The 17,350-nt window shown below is 42.6% G+C and overlaps 1 protein-coding gene across 1 annotated transcript in view; it reads left to right on the top strand.

Annotated features, from left to right (window-relative positions):
* Window positions 1–17,350, top strand: part of PLXNA2 (plexin A2) — a 451,224-nt gene that overhangs the window by 384,886 nt on the left and 48,988 nt on the right. The window contains exons 20-21 of the mRNA XM_056844100.1: window positions 6,350–6,492; window positions 11,247–11,515. Coding sequence (XP_056700078.1) covers window positions 6,350–6,492; window positions 11,247–11,515 — 412 coding nt within the window. The remainder of the gene's footprint in view (window positions 1–6,349; window positions 6,493–11,246; window positions 11,516–17,350) is intronic.

The raw sequence follows: 17,350 nt of genomic DNA, 5'->3' as shown, positions 1-17,350 counted from the left end.
TGACAAATGAAGCATGAGATCTGTTTGAGAAGGAAACAGCCTCAGAAAGGGCTCATGCATGCGTCCTTCACTAAGGGGGTATATTTACAGCACTCCCAAAGTCAGCTTCATGAAAGCATCATAGTTCCTGGAAGGTTCTTCTATCAATGACATAGGGTTTCCCATATTGGCACTAGCACAAGTGGGTTGCAGACCTCGGCCTGCTTTTTCTAAGACTCTTAATTTATGAATGATGTACATCCTAGAAATTGGTGGGACAATGCCAAAATTCCTGATCTTAGAGCTTTCATAGACTATTACAATGGCCTAAAACGCACGGCCACTTACCACGGTTTCTGCCCAGGCTCCTCCCAGTCCAGCCAGGATTAAATGAACCCGGGCCGGGGGAGTATCTGTACGCATGACCCATGGCGAAACTGTGCGCTGCTCCGTCCATGCAAACAGAAAATGCGGGAGTAACGAACTTCCTGGTCGTACAGCAACGCCCCCTCCCCCGGGTGATTGGTCGATTCACTCTCACTGACCAACCACAGCCTCTGGTGTCCACGCCCCGCTTCCAGGTAAGTTGAACGAGCCAGGGATAACGTTTTGGCTCCTCAAGAGCAAATCCGGGTTAGTTTTGGCTCGACACATCGCTCGGCCAGCAGCAAATCAAGTGCCGTTCGTTTGTGAGGATTTGATCCTGGGTGAAATTGGGAATCAACAGGGAGGAGCCTGGGCAGAAACCGCGGTAAGTGGCCGTGCATTTTAGGCCATAAAGTACTATTTGCAGAATTTCCAAAATGTCAGTGCATTGACAAATGCCTACAGTTGTCTACTTCATAGTCTCAAACTGATGATATGCTCTAACAAGACTAGGCCAGCCTCTGTCAGTAAAATCAGGTCTTATTGAAGACCCTGTAATGTTAGACCATTTAAGGTCTTTTTACCTCACGCTTGTTCAGGATTTTTACCATCTTCTCAGACTTATTTTCTGTCATGGATATCCACTTTGTTTGCTGGATTTCCTAAAGATGTGGTTGTCAATACCAGATGCCACTCACTATCTTAGATGGTCAGAAACAACAGGTGGAACTGAAGAACCAGGAATGTAGCCCTTGGGGCTAAGGAGAATAATAATAAGGAAAAGCTCACTTCTCATTTTTAGCTGTAATTATATCTTTGACACTGGCTAGATGCATTAATTTCACAACATAAAAACATGAGAGCACAGCTTCTCTTTGTTTTTCTCAGCAACAGTTAATACTGTAGATTTCCTGACTCAACATCATTGGCTTCTATGAATAAATTCACTCCCTGCTTCTTACTAATGCTATGTAAATCTTGAGAAAAGGGATATCAATTTACCAACACACCTTGACATAAAAGCCTCAGTTGAAGGGATTTAAATACACCCAAGCAACAGTGTCAATAATCACTAAGATAACAGTAATGACCTATCTCCATGTGGTTCTTCCAATCTCATTGGCAAGATGGTGGAAATTCCACTCACCTATAACTGAGCTTTTCTTAATTATGCTTTTCTGGAACAGGTCACAAAAATGTACTCTTTCATAGTCATTTTAATACCATAACCCTTTATTTGAGCCCCGTGGCACAGAGTGGTAAGCTGCAGTGCTGCAGTCCAAGCTCTGCTCAAGACCTGAGTTCGATCTCGACTGAAGTTGGTTTCAGGTAGCTGGCTCAAGGTTGACTCAGCCTTCCATTCTTCCGAGGTCAGTAAAATGAGTACCCAGCTTGCTGGGGGTAGAGGAAAGATGACTGGCAAACCACCCCTTAAACAAAGTCTGCCTAGGAAACGTCGGGATGTGATGTCACCCCATGGGTCAGGAATGACCCAGTGCTTGCACAGGGGACCTTTACCTTTTTAACCCTTTTATTTTTTTAACCCTTTATTTAATGCAGACGGGCACAAAGGCAAACTCAGTTATTAACCAAATTCTCTCATGTTTAGGTACTATGTGCAGTATTCACTCCAAAACCAGAGGATAGTTCTAACAAAGTTGTGACAAAAACTATATTGCCATAATCATGCATTAAGGCAGCAGTCCTTTGCAAACTTACCTGGGAGCAAATCCCACTTAACACAATTGGACTTACTTCTGAATAAATGACTAGAGTCTGGAAGCAAATATCCTGCAGACACGTGGGTGGATCTTTCTTAGATAGATAGACAGAGAGGCACACCTAGTATGTCTATATAACTTTCCCCTGTTGATTGGATGCATCTACAGGACTGAGCAGCACTAAGTCTAGTTTCCATGGTAACTGCTTCCTGCTTACCCTGAGTTGACTTTGATCTGGTATGAATTAACAGGGCCTGAGCCTACGTACAGCTGTCAAATAAACATTTGGTCAATCTCAAACGCATACGCTCATAAAATGCCCTCTTTTGCGGTCAGAGAGACTGAGAACTCCCTCGTATACAGGCCCCATGGGAGGGAAGACATTAACGACTGTATTGGATTCAGAAGCATCGTTTTGCCTGACTAATGTGTGGAGAACAGGATTAGTGCTTGATCCTATTTAAGCGACATGAACAAGGTTTGTTGGTGCCAGGTCATTAGGCCTGGCTGTCTGCTGGCCTTTTTTTCCCTGTAAGCTTTTTTGTGTGGATATTAGTAAGGTCAGGCCCTACTACAATAAAGCAAGAACTACATGGGGTGAATCAGAACCAGAGAGAAAAAACAATAATGGGTTGGACCCTATCGGCTTTTGCTCCGGTAAAAAAAAAAGAAGGACCAGAAAAAGCCTATGGTGGGGATCATGGACAAGTGTATGGACAGAAAACATGTGGGGTGGTGTCTGTACTAAAAAAGGGAATTGGTTCAAATTGAGTGAAAAAGCTGCACACACACTAGGTGGGGCCTGGAAATCTCCTGGAATTACAACTGATCACCAGATTACAGAGATCAGTTTCCCTGGAGAAAATGGCTGCTTTGAGGGGTTGACTCTATGACCTGTTGAAGTTCCTTCCCACTTCAAACCCCACCCTCCCAAGGCTTCACCCTTAAATTTCCAGGAATTTCCCCACCCAGAGTTGGCAACCCAACTCATGGTTAAATTGTATACACAACATTAGTAGATGAATTCACATACTTTTGAACCTTAGAATACAGAATAATGGCACAGCCTATATAGCAAAAAGTCTGTGAACCTAGTGCAGCACCCGTGTAGAAAGGGTTGATTTGTACAATAAATCTAAAATAATTTCTTAAATCTAAAATAATATCTTGCTGCTTAAACCATAAGCAAATGTCGAAAGGGAGATACATAGACTTTCTTTAGCACTGTTATGATGAACTGGATAAATAGAGAACTCTTCTCTTGCCATGTTAGGCATACACAGCCATGTGAGGATTGCATCATCTTCCGTGACTGTCTGTGAATAGAAATTTACTAGACATCTAGAGCCAAACACATGTTCCTTTCTCAACTCTGAAAGATGCTACAGGAGAGCATCTACATGGTTGAATGCCTACTGCTGCCACTTGTTAAATGGTCACCTGTTTTCATCCATTGTGAATACAACAGAATAGTTAAAATGTATAAAAGATATACAGGCAGATCCTTGAATGCATTTTGGGAATGTTTCAGGATGCTTCAGAGTGCTTGAATATACACAGCATTGAACATACATATGAACATATGAAGCTTGTCTATATTATCTATTCAGACTGACAGCAGCTCTCCAGGGTCCCAGGCACAAGTCTTTCACATCACCAGCTACCTGATTCTTTTAACTGGAGATGCCGAGGATTGGATTTAGGACCTTCTGCATGTAAAACAGATTCTCTGATGCTGAGTCACAGCCATATTTTAGGAAATTTGGTTATTGTTTTAAAATATTTCTTGACTTTTCAGGGTGATCAGATATTTTAGGCCGGCAAGGAATTTGCATAGGTAGAGATATAAAATATCTGGAAATCTTAAAAATGGGGTGGGGGGAGAAATTTTAGGGGACTTTGAAATAATTCAGTATTTTCTTCTCAACCTAAATTTATTTTACTGTTTTAGCAACATGACATGCTTCATTTATCACTAAGCATATGCAATTGTACTGTTTGGCATATTTTATGGAATTTTAAAGTATACATACCTTTGATTTCTACAAGCAAAATCATGTATCTAGCTCTCTCCTTCCTACCTTATTGTACAGTTAAGCTAGGTTTGTGCATAACCAGCTGAATGTTTAAAATGATGTCTGAATGCAGCCAGATGTTTTCTCCCAAACAAGTATCTGCAGTCTGAACTGAAATTGAAGCTTGTGTGTGTGTAAAGTTCCATCAAGTCACAGCCAACTTACAAGGGGCTTTCAAGGCAAGTGATAAGCAAAGGTGGTGTGCCATTGCCTTCCTTGGCGGTCTCCCTTCCAAGTACCAACCCTGCTTAGCTTCTGATATCTGATGAGAGTGGGCTATACCATGATGCCTTCCTTCCCGAAGTTAAAGTTTAAGTAGTCAAATAAGATCAACCTGTCTTAAAGGGCCTTTTATGTTCTTGTGTTACATTTTCCCTGGGGGTGTCTTCAGATTAGCTCAAGAGATGTGCTCTGGAGTTCCCAGGAAATGTAGCATGTAGCCCATTAGATCATGTTTAGTCTAAAAGGCTAAATAGCAGCTCCCTGGGGCCATTTCCCATCAGAAAAATTGCACAGAGGAGAAGGTCTGATCTTCCTCTCCCTGAACACCATGCTTCATTTCCAGATCTGACACATGTTCACCTGGAAAGCATGGACTTCCAAAAGAGGTCTCTTGAGCCAACTTTTTTTTTTTTTGGCATCAAGACACAGCTGACTTATGGCAACCCCGTAGGGTTTTCAAAGATAGAGATATCTGGAGGTTGTTTGCCATTGCCTGCCTCCGCACCTCCACCCTGGTATTCCTTGGAAGTCTCCTATCTAAATACTAGTCAGGGTCGACCATGCTTAGCTTCTGATATCTGATGAGATCAGGCTGGCCTGAGCGATCCAGGTCAGGGTGAGTCAACATAGGTTTGTGGAAAATGTAATTTGTAGGCCCTTAGGCTGGTGAGCACTTTCCCTGCCCAGCTTGGAGGGGAGAGAAGAGAAACAAGCTTTCTCCTCTCCATTTTGCAACTTCATTGAGTAGGTATTTTGGTGAGTGGAACAGATCAAAACCCAACTCCCAGGTGACCCCCTGCTCAGCTGTGAGTTGGCTTCTGCAAACTTGGTTTGGCCTCTGTTCCAACTGCTTGATGCAATCCAAACATATCCCTGATCGGTTCACAATCTTATCAGGATTACTGAACAAGGTAAGTTTGACTGCCAAACAGGTTTGATGACAAATTTGCAGCATCCCTTATCAGGAGTTCCTTCTATCTATTGCTGTCCATAGCAAATTTAAGTTGGGCATTAATGAGGACCAAGGAATGATCCTTGTTGACATGAGCCTGATTGAATAGTGGTAGGGTTAAAAACATGGCTTATATGAGAGGGAACTGCGATAGTTTATCAATCAGCACATGACCATGTGAATGTAAACTGAACTGGATAAAATATTTTTGTATCAGTTACTCAATCCAGCATAAGGAAATTCACTGGTGCACATTAGGAAAGCATGAATCTCACATAGTTCCCCCATGACAGCACTGTGATAATAATATGTGATGCATCTGTATGAACACAATATTTGTGTAATCCTTACCCCTTGAAAAGAGGGAGGATCAGACAAATTGCACATCATACAGTCACTGAACTCGTTGCTTTTGGGGGGGGGAGATGCAAGCATTTATGCTCTCCTGTTCTGGTGCTTGAGCCCTTAGTCTCTGTGAAATAACAAAGTTTTGCATGCCAGCCATCAACAACTGTAAATCTTGTTGCAGTTCTGTACCCCCGCCTGAAAGGCTGATTTTATTCCTGGACCCTGGATAATACCACTTAAGCTTTGGCGCCTGGGAATAGATTCCCTGTGCTAGCCACAGCGAAAGAACATAAGAGATGGGGGGGGGGGTGACTGAGTAGAGTGAGAAAGAGCAAGCCACACACAGCACAGTGATTTAAAAATAGGATCTTTATTTTTATCTAGTGCCTTTCAAGGCATTTTCAGTGCTTACATACAAGGTGTGAATAGCATACAAATTAGCAAGTGTGTTTTGTTCTCAGCATCTGTTCTTTGCATCGTGCGTCGACTTTTTTTCTCTGTCTCTCTCTAGGATGCTAGGGGAATGGCTCCCAGCTTGAGGGCATGTCTGAGTGAAACACAGAGGTCTAGAGCAAACGAGCTTCCTGAGTTAGCCATTTGCAGTGCTTGATTTCTTGTGCCACAGCCCCTATTCCCAGCTCTTGTCTCTGATTGTCTTTCTTTCTCTCTCCCATTCCCGTTAACAGCTTTTGCAGAGCTGCAGACAGACATCAATGAGTTAACCAGTGACCTGGATCGCTCGGGGATCCCGTACCTCGACTATCGCACATATGCCATGAGGGTCCTTTTCCCTGGCATTGAGGACCACCCTGTCCTGCGTGAGCTAGAGGTAACCATGTAGCTGTGTGTTCTCTTGGTCTCAATTTCATCAGGTAGCTGGTGTCATTGTTTCCCAGGTCCCTTCTGGGAAGCTAGATTGAAACCTACACAGCTGTGAAAGCACCTTTCTGCCTCCCACACTGAATCTTATTAGAAGTGCTAGGCTAAGCACAATGAACACCGAAGTTCATTATAACAAAGGCCTTCTGGTTTTATCTATTTTACACACAGTTTGTTTCCCCTTGATTTCTTACATGGCTGCTGCCTTGCTGTCTCCCCCTGAACCCAGTTGTTAAAGCCCTTTGACAAGGCATGCAAGTCCAGCAGCGAGCAGCTATATTTGTTACCATTTCAAGGCTCCTTTAATTCTCTTCTCATGAAAAGGAAACCCAAGAGGAAGGAGGTGCTCTGGAAAACGGCACTCTGCTGCTGCAAGGGGAACAAAGACGCCGAGTTTTCAGTGTCTTGTCCTGTGCTTGACGATGCTTTTGTGTGTGAGACCTTGTTCACGTCTCTTCGGCTACATTGGAAGTTAAGTTTACCAACTTCTTTGCCAGCGTCTCAGTTCTCTTAGCAAATACAGCTCCTATTTACATAAAGAAAGGGTAGAGATAGTATTCCATTGAGCTGGACTTGCTATACAGTTGGGGAGGGGGCAAAATCACCCTCTTCTCTCTTCCATCAAAAAAACTGTGCTGATGGAAGAGGCAGGAAGGGTGATTTTGTTCCCTTTGCCCGCCCCACTGTAGTTTCTTTCCTTTATTAATAATAAGCTCATTCAACTGGAGGTCTTGAGCAATACAATAAAATCACAGTCCACCCACTGTACTTTCCTGAACCATATGGCTGTTAATCCATACAGGTCCTGCAATCCTTGGAATAAGCTTTGCCAGGATTAGAAAGAACTGCTGGGTGGAGAGGAATGAGGAAAAGATCCAGGACCTTCAGTGACTTCCGCTGATGGATCATGAGATATAGCCTATTATTCAGCATGAATATGTAGTGGTTAATATTTGGCCATGACAGAAGATGCCATCAGTGGCATTTCTGTACATTAATCGGCAAGCCAATTTGATGCACACTTTTGCTATTGGTGATTCCTGTGCAGATACTTCCTTGACCCTTTGCTTTTCAGTCAAGGTCTAGTTGTACGAGCAAGGAACTAAGTGTTTTTGCTTTTTTCAACAACAGCTTGCAAAGACTTGACATATGATGTCAGAGAGAAGCAGAACCCTCCCATGGGATAGACTTACAACTTAACTGTTCTTCATCATGGTATGACATATAGTCCTACATGGGTTCTGTGTGTGCACAGGCCTGCTGTGTAGAATTTTTTGAAGCTCAAAAATGTCTACTGGCACTCTGTCCCTCTCTGCCATGCTGTTTCCTGCCTTTTCCAGTGAGCTATAGAAGGGGTGGAACACATTTCTCTCAGTTCTCTCTCTGCTGCCGTAAAGAGAGGTTCCTCTGTTGAAGCTCTGCTTCAACAACTTTCTTACTGCCAACAACTACCTACTTCAGATCCTGCATCCTTGGAGCTGTGTGTCTAGAATATGGCACAAAAAGAACTCTTAAAAAATGCAGATCCTGTAGGTCCAAAATTCTCCATGCTGACGACCATGATGAATGCCTTGGCAAAAAGCACAACATCTCGCACAGCTCTATAGGTCACCAACTCACTCTGAAAGCTAGGCACCATAGAACTTCCTGTCTAAAAGCGGCACTGTGGGAACAGGTCTTGTCCAGCACTGCTCATAAGAAAAACCCAAGTGATAAACTGCCTTCTGTTGCTGGCAGACGGATCCGAGCATCCTCACTTCCTATGGCTCTCAGACCCACCGTGGGTCCGATGCAAAACATCAAGAAAGACTATGGGCTCTGCTCTCACATCTTCTAAATACAGCTCCTCAGAACAGCCTCCTAAGAAAGTGCATCACAAACACAAACCAGACAAGCAACTGAAATTGAAACATTGTCTACCCCATCCTATTCCCAATCCAAGAACTCTGTTCTGACCAAGCCATCTCTGGAACTGGTTAACAAGGCAACGTGCATTCCAAGGAGACCATCTCCATTGGGTCATTTGCCCTTCTCCTCTTGTTCTATATCAGACAGTGATGTTCAGGTTTCAGAGCCTCCTATTCCCTGCATCAACCCAACCCCTGTCATCAACCCAAAGAGCATGAATGAATGGCTTTAGTGCCACTCCTATTCATTTTGAAGTTGCTTGGCCATGAGATGTTCTTGATGGTATGTACACAATAGTTGCATTCAGACATCATGTTAAACTAGCATTATGCCACAATGTGTGCAAACCCAGCTTGTTCCTGCAATGTAACTTCTACTCCCTTCCTTTCCACAAAGAGCTTGATGAAAGAATTCCAATTAGATATTAACTCTAGTTACACGTGTCACTTGAATGCCGGGGCATGAGTTTTCCAGGGATAGTTTTCCCCGCACAAGCCAAAATTCTAAACCATGGTTTAAACTCAACTTAAATACTCAGCTGGGTGTGGAGGACATAACCTACATACCTATATTAATAATCTCTCTCCACAAGGGAAAGAAGCAAGGTGTACACACAAGGCAGGGCAACAAACTAGCTTTGTCACATCCCAATATAATGTCAACTCAATGTGATATCTGAATGCAGCTAGTACTTCTTGTTATATTGGTAAGCTTAGCTGCATGTAGGAAGATATCCCTTTGCTCAGCTAGTGTTTAAACAGTCAACAACATCAGAAAATATACATGCCCAGGAAAATGTGGCTGATTTCAGATTCGGCCTTACAAAAGTAGGTCAATATAGGTAATTTTGTTTATCTATTATTTATTTCTTTGGAAAATTTATATGTTGCCTACCCAGAAACCAGTTTGAGGCAGCTTACAAATTAAAACAATAAAACAAAACCATTAACCACAGCCATTAAAAACCAAACAGAGCCATTAAAAACAAGCCCAGCCATTAAAATAGCCTGTATAAAAGAAGCCAAGGCATAAAAGCAGTGTAACACATGTATCGAGCAGCCTAAAATGATATAGATAAAATGATATAGATAAAATAGTCCTCAGGCCAGAGGCAGACCATAAAACAGCTAATAGATATAAAACCCCTTAGTTAAAGGCCTAGGTAAAAACTAAAGCAATGTTTTGGACTGGTGCCGAAAGGAAGGTGAGGTACATGCCAGTTGAGCCTTATGTTGGAGAGTATTCCAACGGTGAGGCAGCACCCCGATTCTGGTTTTATGTAGGAACTATTTGTACTCTTGATTCTTGTGAGATAGTGGTGCCTCAACCAACCTTACTGACAAGCCTGGCACAGGTCTAGGCTTAAGTAAGAGACGCTGCATCCACAGTACTTGCTACATTATTGTCACTCATCTTCTAAGTCACAGATCAGGCAGCAGAACAGAAAAGGAGAGCCATCAAACCCAACTCTATGCAATAGCAAGTTGCATAGGTCCTCCTGCTGCTGTTCAGGAGTGCCATAAACCTGCATTAACTGAGTGTCATGCCACAGGCTGACCATGGGTGGACTAGAAGTCTCAGTTTACTTGGGGTATTTCTACCTCTCCTTTCTACTACACTCCAAGCAGATTACACATTGGAAAAATTTACAGATGTTCCTGTTAAACCAAATAGGAGCAAATAGGAACAGCACAAAGAATAATAAAAACAACGTATCAAACAGAAACCAAGTACAAGACTAAACCAACTTGTGTTAGAGAAATTTACCCAATTCCTAATGACTTCACCTACCCCTAAAAGGATCTTCACAAAACTCTGGAAGAGTTTAAGTGGGAGGTGGCTTCTTAGGGCAAAGAAACCCATATTCCCACATTTCTTCTGCCAGCAAGGAGTGAGATAGATCATATCTTAGTGTTTTTCTGTGCAGGAGTTTGTACTTCCAATCAGGAAAATAATTCTACTGTTATAGTGTAAAAAAAGTTGCAATTCTAAATGCGCAGAAATTTTGTATAGCATTTATCCTGAGACTGCACTTTAACAATGCAAGATCTGGGATATTTTTAGATACAGGAGATCCTTTCTAAATGTGAATGGTGGGACTTCATAATCAGATGGATCCTTTCTGCAGGAGGAGCTGGGGTTTACTACCTTGCAAGATTCTGCAAGTTTAACAGTCATATTTATATATTTCACATTGCATGTAGGTCAGATGAAGTTTTATTCTACTCTGAGCTTTTTGGCCTTGCACAATAAATTTATCAGTTTACATGGACGGTATCCTATTGGGATTAATTTATGAAAGTATGCCTTTAAGGAACCACCTCTTGCATTCCATGCTTATATCGGAAACAAATTGGGTGCACAAGCCTAGCAAATATTGATGCTTGCTACTTACCCTGCCCCAAAAAGTTACACTGGTGATGAATGTGCTGCCAATTACACAGCTGCTTAATTTTGTAATGTGGGCAAGGTGAATAAAGTCACCGAAAGTTTTGGTACAGAATTACAAACAGTGCTTTATCATTTTGACTAGAAAAGAATTACTATCAACCAGGACTAGCTGGAAAGCCTGAATATCTTTTTACTGTTGCTTCCCAAGAAAGCAACAGCCTAAATTAGTAATTACTGTGCTAGAGGGAATATCACCTCAGCAACTGAAGCACAATTCTTGTGCCACTTTGAAACAAAATGGCTACATCATATAATATACTCCCTAGTCCCATATTCATTTGGGCTGGGTATAGGGGACACCAGATCTTTGAGATGATCCTTAAGAACACTCTCTTCTTCTTATAGGTCCAGGGGAATGGGCAGCAAAATGTTGAAAAGGCCCTGAAGCTCTTTGCCCAGCTGATCAACAACAAGGTCTTCCTGCTGACGTTCATTCGGACCTTGGAGATGCAGCGCAGCTTCTCCATGCGGGACCGTGGCAACGTGGCTTCCCTCATCATGACAGGGCTTCAGGGAAAGCTAGAATATGCCACTGATGTCCTGAAGCAGTTGCTGTCTGACCTAATTGAGAAGAACCTGGAGAACAAGAATCACCCTAAATTGCTCCTGCGCAGGTAAAAGCGGAGAGAAAAGAGAAAGCTGATTTGATGGGAGGTTTGTAATCTGTATGGGAAGACTCTGATGTGACAGTGAAATAGACCAACTGTGCCGTTTTCTTTGGGGAACAGAAATGAGAGTGCTCTCTAGTGCTCCTGAAGTCGATGGGCCCACCTACCAGGTTTAGACTATGGCTAAATGATTTTGTGGCAGTTCAGTTTGAAAAACATGGTGTCTCAATAGGACTGTTTGAGGGTCTGTGTTCCTTGCGTCTAGCGACTGCTCCAAAAATGAATGTGCAACATTGTTGTTTGATCCTTTTTGGTTTTAGTTGGGCCAAGCTAAAGGAAGGAGGATGGAATATCCACCTGTAAGAGTTTAGAGCAAGCTTGGGCAAAGTGTTAATAACATAGCAGTGGCAGAGGACAGCAGAGCCTCTTTAATGGGAAACAGTGGAGAAGCGGCATTAGCAAGCTACAGAGTAGCTGAAAACTGTCTGGCCACACCAGAAAACCCATCTGTAATTCTCCTGCTGATAGTGGATGCTCCTAGCCGGTTTCCTGATTTGAGTACCAAATGTTCGAAGGCAGTGAAGAACAAATACCCTGCAATATAGCTGACTAATATTCATATTCTGAACAGCTGTGCCAAACTTTTAGGCTAAACACTGTAAACACTCGGGTAATGTTATATTTTTGCAATGCTGCACTGGTGCAATTGATGTGTTGGGCCCTCAGGATGTAAGAACAATGTGCAAGTACGCTTTGACTTCCCTAAAGAGTTCTCAGTCTGAAAAGTCTAAAGACTGGGGAGGGGAGTGTTTCCCCTCATGCATAATTAGGTACAAGACAGCAACTTGTCTTTAGATATGGCAGCCAAGATGGCCCTGAAGGGAGTGGGATAGGAAACACTTCCTGAAACATGTAAACCGCGCCGAGGGAACTATCCTTTGAAAGTTAGTATGCACAAACTGTATTTATGAGACTCCGAGATCTGGCAGTAAGGAGCAAAGAATGTGCGGTCCACTAACATTACCCAAGAGCATAGTTGACCCCATGAGACTTTCTTCCTTCTGCTAATGACTTTTTCTTGCCATCTGGGGTGTCTTAGTAACTGCACAGGGGATGCTTGCTCAAGCTTTTTACCTGACCTGCACCAGGAATGCTTGGAGAACTCTGTGTTGTCAAGGGCAACTCCATATGGGGTGACTTTCAGTGACAGTAATAAGTAAGAATATGTACTGGAGGTTTTGACATCATGACAGTTTGAACACATTATTCAACATCAGCAGTGTGACCCCAACCTACAGGGACATTAGCCATGTTAGTCTACATTTTCCAGATGTCAGGTTTTAATTCCCAGCTCACACTATTTCTACAGTAGCTGCTACATTGGATTCCCCCCCCCCTAAATTGGTTTTGTAAAGGGATAGAAATTAGATCAGCCAGTTAGATCATGGGTTTTATGATACCGTGATTCAGGGTGCTCAATCCCTATGAGTCTCTGGGCTACTGTTCCAAGTTGTTTATTAAAAGGAGAGGAGACTGGTCCTTCATTGACTGCTAACCATGGTGACTAAAAGGAACCTCCATATTTAAGGACAGCAAACTTCTGAATACACTTAAGACTTCTGAGGAATCATCAAGGGAAAACTTTGACCTCTATCTTCTATTTGTCGGCAACTGGGTGGCTACTGGGTGGAATAAGATGCTGAACTAGATGGACCATTGATCTGATCTAGCAGAGCTCTTCTTGTTCTGTATTAATCCTTTATACTACAAAAGACAGACAAGAAATAGGAATTGTGAGGGCAATGTAGGCAGCTCACTCCACAGGATGGAAGGTTGCATAAGCTGCATGATGCAGCATCTCCTTTTTGCCCCTGGAACTTCTAATCTGTGCTGGTTGACTGGCATGAAGAGAATCAGAGGTTAGGGATTAAACTCACCACTGATTTCACCATTGAGGTTTCATTGTTAGGGAAAGGGAATCATGGCTTCCTTTAAAATCTAACCATTCTTTCCTTCTGCCTATAAACATTCCCATCTTTTATGATAAGAAGTCAGCATGGAGGAGACAAAGTCCTACAGAGTTTATTGGGAGTTATGTCCAGCTAGGCCTCAGCTGTGCCAAAGTGGAGAAGGGGAAAGGACAATGGGAAATAATGTGTGAAACAGAAGTGCTGGAGGCAATAATTCTCTTACATCCACTTTAAGGCCTTGCGCAGCCACCCATGAAATCATACGATAGAGTTAACTTCATGTTACTAGAGACAGGAAAGGGAAATGAATTGGCTGCTTAAGGCCTCTGGTGGAGAGTAGCATTTCTCTTCCTGCCACAAGCCACACATAACACAACTGGGACTTTGTGGTGTGTTGGCTGCTGAGTCTGAAAGAGGTTTGCTTGATAAATGAGGTCTGGGGGGGGGGTCCCAGAGCCCACCAGATGGGGTCTGTACTTTACAAAATGCAGGCCTTTCTTTCCTAGGCAGAGTGTGAATGCACACAGAACCATCAGTCTCACCAGTGCCATAAGGTTACACAAGGCCTTAGGTGTCCGACACACATTTAACTCCCTCTCCCCCCACCATCTACCTTTTCCCATCCTATTTCATCTTCTGTTTGGACTGGCAGGGGAGAAGCTGTCAGGAGAGGGGAAGCAAGATAAAGGGCAAGTATATAGGAAAACACATTCCCTCAGGAGTTAGGAATGGACAAGGAGATTAATCTGAGGGGAGATTCAGGTCAAGGATTCAATACACCTAATTTATCTGAATCTCTGAAGGGACATAGGGCTTATGACAAAGCCATTTGGTATTAAGTTTCTTTGGCCCAGTTCTCATAGGACAGTAGTTCATGGGCTAATTTCTTCGGTCAGCTGTCATCTTTCAGCCTTCTTTCTGAATGATATTCAATATAATGTGCCCTGAAACACAAGACTTGTTGTATGAACCCAACTAATTCCACAATTAATTAGTACAGGTTTGTCCAAGGAAAACTTCCTAGAGTGATAAAAAAGCTTGTACCAAGCTTGTACCAAACATTCTGTGAGGAAGCCTTTGGGAAATAGTGCCCACTTCTTCTATGTTCTATGCATAACTCTAAGAATCCTGGAGATTTATTTCCGTTGTTCATACTATTAAACTTCAGTCTCTAAATACTCCCCATACAGGTAGACTTGAGTTCTTAGATTGCCTTGTCATTCTGTGCCTATGAAAACTGTACTATGTGCTAGTAGTTCCTGTAATAAATACAATTTGGCTTGTTCACTAACCCATTCCAAATTGAAAACTAGGCACCTGATGTTGAGGTTCTCTTCCTTTCTAATATCAGTATGCCTGAGGCCTGTCATTGTGCAGTTTGCTCTCTGGCCATAATTACCAAAGGCCTGTTTACATTTAGCTCTTTTTTTCCACTGGAGGACTGAGGATGAGTAGACTTTTGTGGTTAATTCAAACATGGCTGAATTGTCTTCTCCACCTTTAAAGCTGTTGTGTAAACCAGTCCACAGCATAAAATGAAAGATACTGTAACATCAAATCAGAGAAGAACGGTAGAGGAAGAACACTCATAGGAATATTTAGGGACTGGAATATTTTGGTTCTAGAATATTTATTAGAAATTGATGGGCAGTGGATTGGACAGACAAAGTATTTCATTTCTTATCAAAGACTAAACTTTGGGATTCACTGCCAGTATGGACAGGTTTAAAAGCTGATTGGACAGATTCATGGAAGAAAGGACTATCAATGGTTGGGAACCTCCACATCCAGAGGCAGTAAACCTCTGGATACCAATGTTAGGAGGCAGCATTAGTGGAAGGGCTTGACCCTCTCTATGCCTGTTTTGTTGGTGCCTCAGGATGACCAGTTGGCTTTTGTGTGAAACAGGATGCTGTACTAGGTGAACTGATCTAGTACTCATATGATCCAGTAGGGGCTCTTCTTTATGTTCTTATGACTCCTCCAGCCAAGTGTCTGCAATCCATATCTCAGTGTTAGAAACTCCGGTTGCTTCCCTTTGATCTGGCCTCATTTCATACATTCAACACAAACTTGATGTGTGTCCTGGCCTGCTCATAAAGGCAGCAGCATCTCAGAAATGAGAATATGCTCTTATTTTCCCTTATATTTTCTTTCTGCTGCAGAAGAGAATCTAAGACGTTAGAATTTACTTTTCACTTTTCTGCACAAATACGGTCTCAGCATTTTCCCTCATGCCTTACCAGAGAAGCATCAGGTTTTCTTCATAATCCAGTGCACCACATCAGAGCCAGCCTGGCAACATCACAGCTTGATTTCCGTCTAGATGGAGCAAGAATGACAAGCCCACAGAGGCTGTGTGTGACAAGCTGTGGTCCTGCTCTCATCTTCCCTTGCCTGCACAAAGTGTCTACGACTTGCTTTATTTGTCTTCCTTTTGCCAAACCCAGAATCGAAGTGGATTGTAGTGCATCCAGTTCTAAGTTAGGAAGGCGTCTCTGAGCTGAAAAGGGAAAAGGAATTAAGCCAGAAGCAGATGTTCTGCTGCCCTAAGAAGGCTTAGAGAGAAATCCCTGATAGCCTTTTTTGTGGCAGACTCAGGGGCTGGGTAACCGAATTCTCAGATTTACACTGTGGAGTGTAAATTTGTTGCTGCTTCCCCTCCCCCCAAAAAACCTTACTCCATTCGAGTAGATGAGCAACCCTTAAACAAACTAGCTTCAGATTTTGTAAAGCAGTAGCCAGCACTAGGGCTGAGCCAGAATGTCTCCCACACCCAGCAGCTTTGTTATCCTGTTCACAGGCCACAGATTTAGAGCAGTAGTTTTACTTATTTGGGGATGCAAAAACTGGTCCAAAGTGGAGCTTGTGCTCCTTACTCTGCAGGATGCCATTTCTTTTCCCTTTTTCGTAACATTTGAAGCTCCAGAACAACCCAATGTTTCCTGCCCTCCTTCTGCATTCAAAAAAGAGGAAAAGATAGTTGGACGGAAGTGAGGAGTGTTGTTGCCGCTACTGTTGGACCCATGTGGATAGGCAGCTGGGGGGGGGGAGTAAGGGCACTTTCACACATGCTGAATAATGCACTTTCAATCCACTTTCAATACAATTTAACGATCATTTGCAAGTGGATTTTGCCATTTCACACAGTAAAATCCAGCTGCAAAGTGCATTGAAAGTGGATTATTCGGCATGTGCGAAAGTGCCCTAAGTGTAGGGCACAGCTTCAGGAAACCTTTTGCATTCTACCCTCCCCATTTTAAGGCAAAAAAAAAAGTTAGTACTCCATGCCTGGCCATTGCAAGTCCTCAGGTGATCCGTTTGCACGGGCAGTAAAAGTGTTGCGGAACTGGTGTTTTTGTTTCTAAGGTACATAACCATATCAGGGTAGGAACCATTGTTAGAAACCATCCTTAAACAAAGAGGGAAGGACTAACTAGCCATCTTGTTTTATGATACAAGATAGGTTAATCCTTTTATGCAGTTTGGTCTGCCAATTGTATCCAATTCTGGCATTCCCATGATATTCCCATATCAGTAGAGAAAATCACAGCTGAGGGGTTATACATGGATTATATAAGGCTGCCATTTTCAGCAGTAGACCCATGTTTTAAACGTTCTTCCTTTACATCTATAGGGCATACTAAAATGTCCTCATGCCCTGTGTTATCATATTGGTCCTTTTATACCTTTATTACCATATGTTCCATATGCTAGTGGACCAACAGGTCATGAGCAAAACAAATCAATACATTTAGTAATACAGAAGTAACCAAACATACAGAAATACAAAAACACAGAATCTAAGGTATACAGTTAGTATCATATTGCTAATTTTCCCATCCCTGTTCTCAGCAGCTAAAGATCTGGA

This window comes from Euleptes europaea, chromosome 2 (assembly GCF_029931775.1).
Source record: "Euleptes europaea isolate rEulEur1 chromosome 2, rEulEur1.hap1, whole genome shotgun sequence".
In the NCBI taxonomy this organism is placed as follows: Eukaryota; Metazoa; Chordata; class Lepidosauria; order Squamata; family Sphaerodactylidae; genus Euleptes; species Euleptes europaea.
Note: the sequence above shows the minus strand (reverse complement) of the source record. Positions and strands in the feature narration are given on the sequence as shown.